General features: G+C 31.2%; 4 protein-coding genes across 4 annotated transcripts; 2 read left to right on the top strand and 2 right to left on the bottom strand.

Annotated features, from left to right (window-relative positions):
- Positions 1–219: 219 nt before the first annotated feature.
- Positions 220–2,897, top strand: ASCRUDRAFT_67911 (exocyst subunit SEC5; the record flags this gene model as incomplete). The annotated part of the gene is made up of 2 exons (XM_020191448.1): positions 220–2,860; positions 2,890–2,897. The coding sequence occupies 2 exons, from the start codon at positions 220–222 to the stop codon at positions 2,895–2,897; spliced, it is 2,649 nt and encodes an 882-aa protein (XP_020050156.1).
- A 590-nt stretch (positions 2,898–3,487) lies between these two features.
- On the bottom strand, positions 3,488–7,259 carry ASCRUDRAFT_73611 (tethering complex subunit PEP3; the record flags this gene model as incomplete). Its single annotated transcript, XM_020192365.1, has 1 exon — positions 3,488–7,259. A coding segment is annotated over exon 1 (3,298 nt), but the record flags the coding sequence as incomplete, so codon positions are not given.
- A 402-nt stretch (positions 7,260–7,661) lies between these two features.
- ASCRUDRAFT_89262 (ankyrin repeat domain-containing DHHC palmitoyltransferase family protein) lies at positions 7,662–10,103 on the top strand. The gene has a single exon (XM_020195022.1). The coding sequence runs from the start codon at positions 7,754–7,756 to the stop codon at positions 10,097–10,099; it is 2,346 nt and encodes a 781-aa protein (XP_020050154.1). The 5' UTR covers positions 7,662–7,753; the 3' UTR covers positions 10,100–10,103.
- Positions 10,104–10,590: 487 nt separating this feature from the next.
- Positions 10,591–14,286, bottom strand: ASCRUDRAFT_67908 (SPP41 family protein; the record flags this gene model as incomplete). The annotated part of the gene is made up of 1 exon (XM_020191447.1): positions 10,591–14,286. The coding sequence occupies one exon, from the start codon at positions 14,284–14,286 to the stop codon at positions 10,591–10,593; it is 3,696 nt and encodes a 1,231-aa protein (XP_020050153.1).
- Between the last annotated feature and the right edge of the window lie 193 nt (positions 14,287–14,479).

The raw sequence follows: 14,479 nt of genomic DNA, 5'->3' as shown, positions 1-14,479 counted from the left end.
CAGTAAAAACAGCAGAAGCAGCAGAAGCAGCAGGAGCAACACAACAGAAACAGTAGAAACAACAGAAACAACAGAAACAACAGAAACAACAGAAACAACAGAAGCATCAAAAGCACCAAAAACAGCAGAAACAGCTCTTCGTCGACCATAGCATGGCTTTGGGCGCGTGGCGTTGCTCACAAAAGAACAGCGCTGCTCCAATTGCACTTCGACACCACCATGGAAGGCTCTGCTGCTTCTGGTGCTTCTGCTGTTTCTGCTGCGACAGAAACAGCTCAGGGTCCTGATGACGACACCCTCCTCAAGTTCTACCAGCTCTCGACTCTCTCTCCCCAGTCGTGGGACGACTCTATTTCTGCTGATTTCAGCTACAGCGAGCTGGACTTTAGGGACGTTGATAAGGCTGCTGTGCTATTGAAGAAGCTCACTGACGACCAGAAGTCTATCCAGTTTCTGGTTGCTGATGAGCCTGATCCCTTGGGCTACTACGACTCCACCATAGACATCTTGCGACAGAAGAACATTCTTGCCACCTCCTCAGTCGACGAATTGAACAGGATCAACGACATCAAGCAGAAGTTCTTCATCAGCTCAAAGAACTTCAACACAAAATTGTTTCTAAAGACTTTGCACAACAACGACAGCTTCAATCAGTTGAACAACTCCTTGGACTACTTGGAATCCTCCATTGCAAAACAGTCTGAAGAACTAAAGTACTTGGTTCAAAAAGAATTTGCCAGGTTTGTCAAGGCAAAATCAAGTCTAGACAGGGTTTTCGAGGAGTTCATTCACTCTGGTCTAAGCGATTCAAATAATTCAAATGGTTTAAATGATTCAAATGAATCGCTAGTTCAAAAAAACGAATTACAAAATTTGAAAGACTCGTTGAATTTGGCAAATGCAAAGGCTTCCTCCATCATCAAACCAATCATTGATAATAAACAAAAAGAGCAACACATCAAAGCTGCTTTGAAATTTGTTGAGCAAAATAAATATCTATTTGATTTGCCAAAGACTTTGTTAAATTACATTGAAAGCGACGACTACGAGTCCTTAATCGAAGACTATAAAAAGGGGAAAGATTTTATCTCAACTTCAATCTACCCAACCACTCCAAATTCTGCCACCATTAATCATTTTGACACTGATGTGCTACTGCCTGATAATTTCACAATCTCACAGGCTCATTCTCAAAGAGTCTTGGACAGAATCTGGGAAGAAGTCGAAGCAATAGTCGACAGCTATAGAAAGGACACTTGGGATTTGTTATCCAAAACAAACTTAAACGACAACAATTACATCAATCTCATCTCAAAATTATTGGAACTAGGTGTCGAAGATAATCCTATCACTGCCTGGATAAATTCACAGTACCGTTCTATTTATGACGAAATTAATGAAGTCTTTGAAAAATTTATTGAAAAAATCATTTTATTTCAAAAAACTGTTTTAAATACTACAAATTCCACTGATGTTTCATTTATACAATCGGTTTGCACTTCAAATGATGCTGACGAAAATGACTCAAAATCAAATGAAAATAAATCTTCTGATAGAATTAACAATAACAATTCAAGCTCTCTAAACCACGGTTTAGTCGATTCCACAAATGTCACTGAAATGTGGTTGGTTATAAAAAGATTAATAGATGACATGGTAGTAAAACAATCAAACAAAATCATCCAATTTTGGAACCAATGCGAACTATTTTTAAACCGTAAACTTCAATCTACTTTACCAAGGGGCTATCAAAATGAATCTGAAGTTCATCTCCATTTACAAGATTATGAAATCTCAAATATTAAAAGAAATACTGAAAATCTAATCAAATTGCTTTGCTCAAAATTACAAGCCTTTTTCAGCTCAACCCAAAAGGATCTAAATCAAATTCTTTCCAAAAAATACTCGCTAGAAGTTTTCAAAATTACCGATAATTTAACTCCCAGTTCTCTAACTGAATATGGCTTTTTACCCCCATTCGCCAATTCTGTTGGAACTTTACGTTACCTCAATAAATTTTTAATCTCCATATCTGTTTCCTTCATAAAGCTAGGAAATTTAAAAATCAACGATTCTGCAAAAACTCTTCAAAATACTCATTCAAACATTGTTCATTACTTTGTTGAAGCCATTTGTGCTACTTGGTTTAATGACTCTTCCGCCTTTAACGTAATTGAACATCATTCCTTATCAATATCCTTATCATACTATTTAAATATGGATAACCTTGAAGAAAACATTTTAAGTAAAAACTCCTTTCCTGATCTCATTTTTAATTATGAAAAAATCATGATATCCAATATAAAAAATATTTTATACATCAAAGATCATCTTTCAAAGAAGATTGAGGATTTCAAAAAAAATTCTTTTATTAATGACAATAAATCTTCAGAGGAATTGGACAATGTAAACTTAGACTCCGATATTCAAATTTTATCTTACCCATCTCAAAGATTCCTTTCTCTAGTTCATGATATGTTCTTACAAAGTTTAAAAATATTATTAGATTCTTTGCTGAAAAGAATTAAAAATGGTCAATTATTAAAACAAAATAAAGAATCCTCAAAATTATTATTTTCTGTTGACTCACACACTGCTACTATTACTGATCTTGTCAAGTTATTAACCATAAATAATTTATTAAAGTTAAATAACCAAATAGTTCCTGGAACTATAAAATTCTATGATGAAATTTTTAAAAGTAACTTTACTGGCCAATCTTTGGACATTTGGAATATTCTTTCCAGTATGGAAAATTTTGTATTTGAAAGTTATTGCGAAGAAAAAAAGAAGAAATTGAGTCTTGTGCTTGCGAAAGGTATTTCAAATTATAATTGGTCTACAGAAACGCCTCCAAGAAGTATGTTTTTTTTTTGTTTTCTTTTAAAGGTTATTAATCTACTAACACAAACTTTTTCTCTTTTCATTTTTCTTCTTGAAAAAAAGGAATAAATAACTATATATATGAAACACTCACCTATTTGATTATGCTTCATTCTTCAATAATATTAATCTCAAATAAATTGATTCCAAAGATAATGAGTGAATTGCAAGATCATATTACAGAACAGTTATTCGCATGTTATAAAAATGTGCCTGCTTATTCAATTTCTGGTCTTCAACAATTAATATCAGACGTTGAGTTTTTTAAAAGAGTTTTCGATAATACCTATGGTAATAGTTCATACAATTTAAGTCTGAAATCTATGGATAACTTAAACTCAATTTATATTACAATTGTCAAAAAAAGATCAGACCCCAAGATTATTATTGATAGTGTTGTGAAATTGGTCGACAAAAACATAAAAAGCAGTTCAGTATGTATTACATCAAAATTTTATATTTTGCTTTAGTTTTCCAAATTGAACGATTTTTTACTAACAAAATTTAGACAACATACGGATGTTTTAATTCTTAATAAACTCATAAATTGAAATTTTATATTGTGAGAAACATATATAGAGAACTAAAAATTTGAAGCAGTAAATGAAATGATTAAAACCGAAAAGAAAACTTGTAAGCATTTGAGAGTATATTAGAGAAGACAAAAATACGTTTAAAACTAGAAAAACTTTTAAATAAAGAAATAAAAAACTATTAATAAAATTAAAAATGTTCTTTTTATACTAAATTTCCCAATTTTTCAGTGCAACTTTATCATTCGTTGTGATAAAAGGATCATCAATAGTGTCAATATTTATATCGCTGCATAAGATACATTTAGTGCATAGAATCTTTTCAAGCTCAACACTTTTCAAGAATTTCTTATTCATTTCTCCAGTATCCCCTACAGTAGATATTTTGTTGTTTTGATACTGTCTTTGTAACATTTGAATTTGTTTCTTCAATTTATAATCATTGGAGCTCAAAATGTTTTTGATTAGACAATCAGCGTGAAACGAGTGTTGACAAGGGAAAACAAAGAATTTTTTAATAATTAATGGATATCTGCATGTTGAACATTGTTCACCTGGCTCAATGATAGAGAACCTCTTCTGGTAATTTGTGATTTCTGTCTTGATTTTTTTGGAGATGTTGAGAGTGTTGTTAATGGATTGATTTAATTGGTTCATTTTCAAGCCGTAATTTTCCAAATTCTTGATGATTTCATTCTTGAAAGTATCAATAACCAAAAAGTTAGGAAATAAAGGCAATAGATCTTTTATTGTTAACAAGTCACAATTTGATAACAAAAACTTCAAAAGATTTTGTATTTCTATGCTATTTTTGTTAATCATTTCTTCTGCATCAGGTTTGTCTTTTGATGTGACGTTTTGAATAGAGTTATCGACAACACTCTCATAACATGCTTTTTCAATCATTTTTTTGGATATTTTTAACCATAATTCTTTTCGAAGATGAGGATTATCGATTGGTCTGTCGGCAATAATACGGGCGAGTTTGATTAGATTGTATTCTAATGATAGATCAATAGCCTGTTGAAAATTTTCTAAAATCGAAAAAATATGAATAGCACTTTGAATTTTTTTGTATTGAAGACATAATCTTAAGATAAAATCTGAGTCATAGTAAATTTCATCGTTAAATTGTTGCAAGTACTTCAAAGTAAACACTTCATTTTCAATATTAAGCACAGTTGATGTTTCTTTAATTGAAGCAATTGATTGTTTAAGACTAAGTGTTTTGTTTTGATTAAGGTTGTAAAAATTAGTAGAAGGTGAATTATTCAAAGTATTTGATAGATTGAAAGATGGAACATCGGGATAGGTAATTAAAATACTCAATAAAGTATTATGTATAATTGTATCAGTATTTTTCAAAGTGTTTGTCACAAAATTCAAGTAGCGCAAACCTTGGTGATTTTCTGGTTTAATTTTTTGATTATTGTTCATGTTGTAACTTAAAATAGCAGGAATAAATTTAATTGGATTTAAAATTTTGTGAAACTGAATCCAAATATCAACAGTTTCTTTTGAATAATTTGCCAATAAAGCAGTTGAGTACTTGTAAATTACTTTGGGATCATTTTTTTTATATAAAATTTTCAAGGCTTCTGACCATTGTTCAAGGTTGATCCAATAATTAAGAATAAAATCATAGTCATTAATAATATTAGCAAAAAACAAGAGCTCGCTTTGACGGTTATGAGCAGTGATAATTTGGTAAATTGTTTCCTTATCTAGGTTATCCTTATTATCTACTAAGAAATTCTGGTAAGATTTTTCAAGATCTGTTTTAGTTTTGACCAATTCATTTAGAGACAAATTTACTAAAGAATAAATGCTACTATTATGTTTTGAATGTTTTTTAAATCTTATAGAATTTTCAGGATTTGAATTCATGAAATTACTTGGTGAAGCTAAATCCTCAGTTGTAATTTCATTGTCATTTGGAGCATGACTCAAATTTGAGATGGATTCTTTATTTCTTAAAGCAATTAAATCATCAATTGAATTTAGTCTTTCTAAAAATAGTTCTACAATCCAACTGCTTAACATAATTTTTTGCATATAATTTTCCTTTTTTGAAATAATTGAGAGTTTTATAATGAGATATTTTCTTAGGGCGTCAAATTGGTTTTCATCGATTAATTTTAGAGTAATTGATTCAAAAGGCTCAGTTGAATAAGCTAAAATTGCTGCAGCATCAAGATATTGTTCTTTTTTCAATAGATATTGACCTTTTTTAAGTAAGATGATATCCTTGTTAATTGGATCATTTGTTGTTTCTTTGATTGATTTTAACGCTTTATCAAATTCATTTATTTCTAGGTAATTTTTCCAGATATTTTTTGATTCGTTATTAATGACGATTTCGTAGATGTTATAGTTTGAGTATAGCCAGTAAGTTATTGAGTTTGATTGTAGATTATAATAGTCAGCAGATAAACCAATAAATCTTTCATTATCAGTTAAAATTGGCAATTGCTTATGGGAGACCAATTGATCGTTTATTTGGTTAATAATGAGGATTTCTTTATCTCTTAATAGGATGAGATGATATTTTGATAGTAAAAGAGATTTAAACTTGTGTTTATTTTTAGGCAATTCGATATTTAGCAATATTTTTGAGTTATTGAAGAATTTGTTTGTGGATAAAAGGTTATTTTTGATATTATTTTGGAAATTGGAGGGTAGATTGATAGCTAATGGGGAGGAGGAGAAATTTGAGATTGCTGGGTGGTTATTTGTAGAGGTATTAAAATTGGAATGATCATCATAGGACAATAAAGATGAAGAAAAATTTGATAAACTTGATAAGCTTGATAAATTTTCAAAAGGATCTATTAAACCATAAACGATTCCAGTGTTAGTAACCCATGAGTAAGAAGAGAAATTTGAAGTAAATTTGTTACCATTAATTAAACCCAAGTCCTCGAATCTCTCGTAATCAGAAGGTTCATTTTTGAAAAAGTTCTGGAAAATGGATTGATTTAAACTCAAGTTGTTGAGATTGTTAAAGGGAGATTTATAGTTATAATAGAAGATATCATCGCCAGTGGTTATTATTACAATGAATTTATTGAAATTTTTAAGATATTTAATTGATATTCCGTCAATTGGTTTTAGTTTTGAATTCAAGTTATTATTAGTATTGTTTTTGTTATTTGTAATGTTGTTATTAGTGCCAATTATATTAGATTTAATATTTAGAGGATTAGAGGAAGGATTTGAGATTGAAACTTTGGGATTTTTCCAGACAGTTTTAAGAAATCTATCATCTTTCTTGAAATATTCGTCGGAGTATTCTAAAGTTGATTCTAAGATTAGCCCACTTCTAGTGCCAATTAAAAAGTTAGCGGCAGTTGTTTTGGTTAGTTTGATGGGACACCAAGCAATATATGATATATCTACACCTTTAAATTTGTTTAGAATTTTTGGTTTCAAGGTGGTTGAGTTCAAGTAATAGTTATCGTTTTTTGTGGTTGAAACAATTAAATGGTTACCACTCGGATCTAGGAAAATGTTGTTAATCTTGTTTATATTCTTTGAGTTGTTGTTCTGAGCAATTGATTTTGCTTTTGCCTTTGAGTCGTTTGCTTTGTCGTTTTCAAACAATTGGATCTCATCGACATTTTGGGGTTGGTTCAAATCAATACGACAGATCTTGCCATTTTTCAAGGCGAACACTAGGATGTTGTTGGCGACTTTTAAAGAGACCAAGTTGGCGATTTCAAACTGCAACTGAACAGGCTCAATAGTAAAGATATCATTGGAGTCAGACTGGTGGTCAAGGGACTCGATGAGGTTGTTGGGATACAAAGAATCAGTCATTGTGAGCGACAGAGCACCTTCTGCACTTGCAATTCAACAACATTGGTGGTTTAAAAGCCAAATCGCAGCACAGCGCTGGACTTATACCCTATTTCCCAAAGGAGCATCTTTAAGCGTGCCGCATCTCGGAGGCGGTGTCTAGCCATTTCACGGTGCCGCTGACTAAGCTGAATCCGCACTGGTGGTAGGGAGGACAGATGCATGTTGCTGCGAATTCTTGTGATACATGCGTTGACTTGCTGTGACAACGTGCATACAGAGGCGTTGTATTCCGGACATACGTCTGAAAACACGTGGTATATCGGAGTGCACGTGCCTGGGCGAGACCAGAACGAGAAGCGTCACTGATGGCTGAGCGGTGAGCTTTCTGTCTTTTTTCAACGTATAGCCGGTGGCATCAGCCTGATTCTGATCAACTATCATAAACAGCTCCAAAAAGTCTAGTTGAAGCTCGAGCTGCTCATATTCTGATTGTTTCTTTCTTTGCCTGCTCACTGATTCTCTGACCTGCTGCAATAATGGAAGAAGAAACCGAATTGACTACTTTGAACCAGCCAGATCAAAATGACCAGTCAACCCTAGCCACAACATCTAATAATAACAGTAATAACGACAACAACAACAACAACAATGCTGGTAACTCAAGCTCTAATTCTAGCTCTAAGTCGAATTCTAATTCCAATTCCAGCTCTCATTCAAATCCAAATGCTTCTGCCTTGAATTCAAAGTACAAAAAAGATCTCAAATTACTTTTCAAGGCTTGTCAGGTTGGTGATTTGAAAACTGTCCAAAATCTTTTGGAATTTAACCCAAAATACGTCAATTCTTACCTATCTGATAATATATCTGCTCTACATTGGGCCAGCATCAACAACAGACTCTCCATTGTCAAATTCCTTATTTCAAAGGGTGCAATAGTAGATCATAAAGGCGGCGATCTAAACGCTACTCCATTACATTGGGCTTGCAAATATGGTCTTGTTTATATCGTCCACTACTTGATTCTAAATGGTGCCAGTCCCTTAAAAAAAGATGCTGAGGGCTTCAACGCTCTTCATTTAGCAGTTCACTCCTCAAATATAATGCTCGTTATCTACATAATAATAATGACTGGAATCCCAATTGACGAACTAGATTCAAACAGTAGAACCGCACTTCACTGGGCTTGTTATCAAGGTGATTCATTATCTGTCGACTTTCTCTTGAATTTTAATGCCAACATTAATCTCCCTGATAATACCGGTTTTGCTCCCCTACATTGGGCCCTACTAAAGGGCAATCGTTCAATCTTGAAAAATCTTATAAATAACAATGCTGATTTATCCTTGAAAACAATAGAAAATAAAGATCCTTTTATAGTTGCAAAAGAAATGAACACAATCAAAAATTTTAAAACTGCTCTCATAGAATGTGATAGAAATCCTTCCTCTGGCTCTTTAAATAAAAGATTTCTTAACACCTCTTTAAAACACAAAAAAATAGCAAAGATCTCAACTTTCTTCATTCCCTATCTAGCAATGGGTTTAATCCTCTATTTTTTATCAGAATTAAATTATAATAAAGATTCCTTTGATCAATTTGGCACCTACTATTATTATTCCCCACTACTAATTATCTTCCTACTAATACTAGCCCTATCTCTAATAACAATCTTCACAAGAAGTTTAATATCAAATTACTTGAATGAAAAAAATTCCCTAATAAAATCTCCCTTTTTATCTGGTGTATTCTCTTCAACTAGTTTTTATGTTATTTGTTCTTGGTTCTTCTATGTCTTACCAACCACTTCCTCAGCATACCCTCTAACAAATCTCTTCTTATTTCTTTTCATATCAGCAATGGTCTTTGCTTTTTTTAACTCGATGTTCTTAAACCCTGGCCTAATCCCTAAACCAAAATCAATCCAGAAAAATATAACAGATCTACTTGACATTGGAAAATTCGACTCAAAAAACTTTTGTATTAGAACATACATTAGAAAACCTCTAAGAAGTAAATACAGCATGATATCCAAAAATGTCGTTGCAAGATATGACCATTATTGTCCCTGGGTTTATAACGATATCGGTTTAACAAATCATAAATCCTTCTTATTCTTCATCTTATCTTTAGAATTGGATATCTGGTTATACGTCTTCCTATTATTAAATCACTTTAAATCAATTTATTTTCTTCATTATAATAGCAATAACGATACTTATGATTTGCCTTACTCACAATGCAAAATCCTATCTGATAAACTATGCTATGGCTATAATTATTCCTTCTCCTCTTTCGTTTTGTTATGTTTTGTTTGTTTTCAAGGCACTTGGATTTTCTTCCTAGTTTTAACTCAATTTTGGCAAATATCAATGAACCTAACAACCAATGAAGCAAATGAATTACAAAAAGATCATCAATACGCTTCAGCTCCAAACTCAAACTATCATTACTCCTCGGTTCCCCCCGATTTCTCTAGTGATTCAAATGATATAGTCAATTCAACCGAGAACGACTTGACTTCTACTCTCTCAAACCAATCAACTTCTGCCAATTCAATATCAACAAATTCTCACCATATTAAGCGCTACTCTAAACAAATCACTTGTTGCTCATCTTTTAAAAAAGTCACAGGTATAGACCAATTTTGTTTATTCTTAAACAAAAATAGACTAAACTTTTTAAAGAAAAATAAATTTAATAATGGTTTTAAAATAAATTGTCTAGATTTTTGGTTAAATGATGATAACTTAGATAACGGAATAAAAAGTTTGTTTAAAACTCCTCCACAAAATGGTTACGGTAGATTTAATGGTGAAATCATTAATTATTATGAATTTTATGATAGTCATATTGCTTCCATGACTTATAGACAACTAGTTTAGTTCGAAATTAACTGTTATCTATTAAATATCATATATCATAGTTTGTTTTTTTTGGTTTTCTTTTGGTTTTCTTTTGTTTAATTTTCATTTAATTTCTATTTGATTCTGTTAGTTTTACTTTTTTTTCCGATTTTTATTCTTTTATTCTATATTTATCTCAATTTTTTCTTTTGTTTTCTGTATTTTTTCAGTTTGCTTTTAATCCTTTTATATATGAGTAGTCACTACTTGTAAAAAATAAATATAATAATCAAATAATTAAATAATCAAAAAGAAAGAATTCATGCCCATTAAATTTATATATCCAAAATCCGTTCCTAAAATTGCCTTGAATAAAATAAAACTTACTATATAAAAACTCTTTCTAAAAAATATTACAACAAAAGTGAAAAATGAAAAAAAACCAAAAAAAAACCAAAAAAAAACTGAGAAATATAATATAAAAAGTTAAAATTAAACTAAAATACAAATTTATCATCATTATCATTAACTTAAATAGCAGGAGCCCTATTTAAACCTAAAAGTGAGGATGGAAAACCAATCCTCCTTCTTACGCCAGACTCACTGTTTTTAGAAACAGTAGGCCTTTGAAATGGCAAACTAGGTCTATTTGAAATTCCTGAGAAACTAATACCAATTTTGGAAATACTTGGTTGTTTTTTCTTATACGAAGGGAGCTTAAATGAACTCTTAGAAGCCCATGATAAAATATTTTCCATCGTTGGTTCTTTTTCAATTACTTTCTCAGCTTCCTTCTCTTTTCTATCAATTTCATCAGTTACAGAACCACCATTTGATTTGCTATTTTCAACCAGCGGTTCATTATCAACATGTGAAGAAATAGATTGTCTTTTGTTATTTGTGTTTTCAGCTTGAGCTTTTCTCTTTGCAGGTATCATAGACGATAAAGATATATTAGCAATCCTAGCTGCCAAATTTGATGGCACAAAGGGATCAGGAGTTATTTTATCATTATCTTTTGATGGAAGGAAAGATGATGTCTCTTTTAATTCTTTGGGATCTACTCCCTGAACAAGTGAACTTAATTCTAGATCAGGTTCATTACTAGGAGGCGAAACCTTAACCAAATTATTTATGTTTGGTGTCAAGCTTTTAACTTTGAAAGAAGAAATCGAGTTTGGAGGTACTCCCAACACAAATTCTGAAGCGTTCGATGATGGAGATTCTTGGGATTGTTGATTTACAATCTTTGATATAAATTCAGAAAGAATTGAAGTAAGAGACTCGGCTTTATTAGAACCATTTGTTGAAATTGCAAGCTCATTAAGTAGAGGGTCAATATCAATAATACTAGAGTTTGTACTGTTATTAAAAATTAAACCTGTACTTGGTAAAGAAGACTTTGGTTTTGGAGTTTCTTTTCTTTCAAGCCTTTTAGCTTTCCTTCTATTAAATTCTTCAATCACCCATTCTTGTTTTTTCACAGAATCTTCTTTTCCAAACAAAGAATCAGCTTTCTTATGCACTCTACACCTTAAATCATTATCTTTATTCCTATCAGCATTTATTTCCCTCCATCTCTTTTTTCTTTCCCTATTGTCAAATCTTATTCTTTCTTTATCAGGCATTCTCTTTTCAATAATCATTTGAAAAGCTTTTTCAATAGCTTCTCTTGTTAATGAGGAATCACCCAGAGTAACAAGTGACTTTGAATTTGAAGTAGGGAATTCAGGTTTTTTGGAATTTGGTGAATCACTAGTTATATCGGGAGAATTTGTAGGTAAAGTTGGAGAAACTGAACTTTCTTTACCAACTCTCTTTTTAGGCTGTTGTTTCATAGAATTAGGTTGAGAACTGGCTTGTTCTGTTCTTTTTATATCTTCAATAGATTCAATCGTGGAATAATCTCTTGTGTTTGGTGTTTTCATTGAAGATCGATTTAAAGCTAATGTTTCTGCAATAGATAGCGCCAGCTTTTTCTTAGAAGAAAGATCTGAATTATTAATATTATTACCATTGTTATTATTGTTATGATTACTGAAATTATTATTGCTATTATTTGTGATGTTAATATTATTGACATTAAGATTGTTATCATTGATTTTTGATATATCTTGAGAATTAGAAAGTAAAGAAGATGATAATTTATTTGAACCCATATCAGAAGCCATCTCAATAGCATCTTGAAAGATTGAGTTCATCAAACCTGTATTATTTAAAATGCTTTCAATTGGATTCGTAGATGGAATAGGTTGGTTTTTCTTTGAAACTTCTTTATTATTTAAGTGGTCATTTTTGAGACTCCCATCATTTTTATTTTTGATAGATTTTAAAGCATTTTCAATAGCTTTATCAATATCAAAATGAGCCAATAGTTCAGAAGCAAGATTATATGTCTTCTTTCCCGCCATAGCATTTTTACCAGATAAAGATTGGGAATTAAGTGAATCAAGATTATAGTTTTTGTTTTTATCCAATTTTTTGTTTGTATTAGATAAAGACACCTGTGTAGAGGAAATATCAATGACATCCTCAAGTGCTTGAGATATTACTTTATCTAATTCTGACTGCTCATTTTGTGTGATTAAATTTTCTTGATTGTCTATCATATGAAGAGAAACATCATCAAAAGCTTCTGCGATAGCATTTTGCAATAAAGAATTATTGATATATTGTCTTGATTTAGCTGACGTTTTTCTTTTATAAGTATATTTTCTTTTTGGCTTTTGAGCTTGTTTGTTATTTTTATTTTCGGGATGTTTTTTAGACTTTTTTATTGTTGTAATTTTTGAGGTTCCAGATAAATCTTGAAAGGCATCAGCAATTGCTAACGATAAAGCATCGCCAGAAGTTGTTGTCGCAGTTATGGTATCATCAGCATTGATTGTTATGTCTTTTAAAGCATCTGCAATTGCAGTTGTTAATGGATCTTGAAAAATTTTGTGTTTTGAATTTGAAATTACAGTATTATCAAGTATTGGTTCTTGGTAATTCGAGGTTGAAATATCCTTGAAAACATCATTGATAACAGAAGCTAGTGCATCATTTTCTGGGAATTCTTGAGTCAAAAGCAGTTTGTTATTAACACTTTGGTTGTTATTTTGAGTATTTGAGTAATTCTGGTCATTTTGAGAATTGAGATTAAGAGAGATTTCCTTAAGTGCATTAGATATGACATCTTCCAAAGGATTTGAAGAAATTACCTGTGAAGATTGAGGATTAATAGAAGAATTTTTGGTTTCATTGTTACTATTAGTAGTATGATTATCATTATTGGTGGTATCAATTTGATTATCATTTCGTTTGTCAATTTGAGATTCTTCTTCATTTGATTCTATTTGGTTAGCCATGTTTTCAGATAAATCAAGTAGAGCATCAGATATTGCTCTATTTAAATCAAAATTGGGAATTAAAGACGAATTATTGAGGTTATCTTTGGGAAGACTATCATTATTATGATTATCATTATCGGTGTTTAGTTGGTTGAGTGATTTTTCGTTGGTTTTAGGCTGACTATTGTCAATGATTTTTTCATTATCATTATCACTATCATTTTGAATAATTTTATTGTTTGTTAATGGCGAATCAGTAATTGGATGCATTATATTTATTTCAGAAGAAATTTGAGATGGAGTTTCAATACTATTATCGATGTTTTTAGTTTCATTTTCATTTTCATTTGGAGTATCTGTAATATGAAAATTACTGTTATCACTTTCATTACTTTCATTAATTTTATTATTTCCATCACTTTCAGTAATTTGATTCATTTCGTTCTCATTAGAATCAATATTTATTGAGCCAAGTGCAGAATTAATTACATCATCAAATAAATTCCCAAGGTCATTGTTTATTTTGGAAGATACGCCTAAGTGGTCTATGGTAAGATTATCATGAAAGGATGGAACTTTCCTCGATTTCAAACTTGAATCGAGCTCTATATTAGTGTTCGATATCTGATCACTTGAATTATTATCATTAAAATTATCATCGACATAATTATGATTTTCATTTAAATGATCAGAGCTACCATTACTGTGACTATTCTCGTTATTTTTGTGGTTATCAATGTTATAATTATCAGTATGTTGATCATCTTCATTTGTCAGATTTTGGTCAAAAAGATCCATAAAAGACTCAGCAATTGTATCAGCCAAAGCATTTTCTTGAAACCCCAGTTCATGCTCATCTATATGAAATGGTGAATTACTGTCTTGATGAGACATCTACAATTAATAAGGGAAATAGACATTGTTAGTAAAATTATAAACAGCAAAGAGTTGGTGAGAATAGCAAAGAGACAAGACCAACAGATTACAGGAAAGCACAAGAAGATATTAACAAAGACATTGACAAAAACACTAGAGAAGAAGTGGATGGAACACGTTGTTTATTGCTGTGATTGATAGGATCTGCTAC

This window comes from Ascoidea rubescens, assembly GCF_001661345.1.
Source record: "Ascoidea rubescens DSM 1968 unplaced genomic scaffold ASCRUscaffold_1, whole genome shotgun sequence".
Taxonomy (NCBI): domain Eukaryota; kingdom Fungi; phylum Ascomycota; class Saccharomycetes; order Ascoideales; family Ascoideaceae; genus Ascoidea; species Ascoidea rubescens.
The sequence above is the reverse complement of the archived record's forward strand: the minus strand, read 5'-3'. Positions and strand labels throughout refer to the sequence as shown.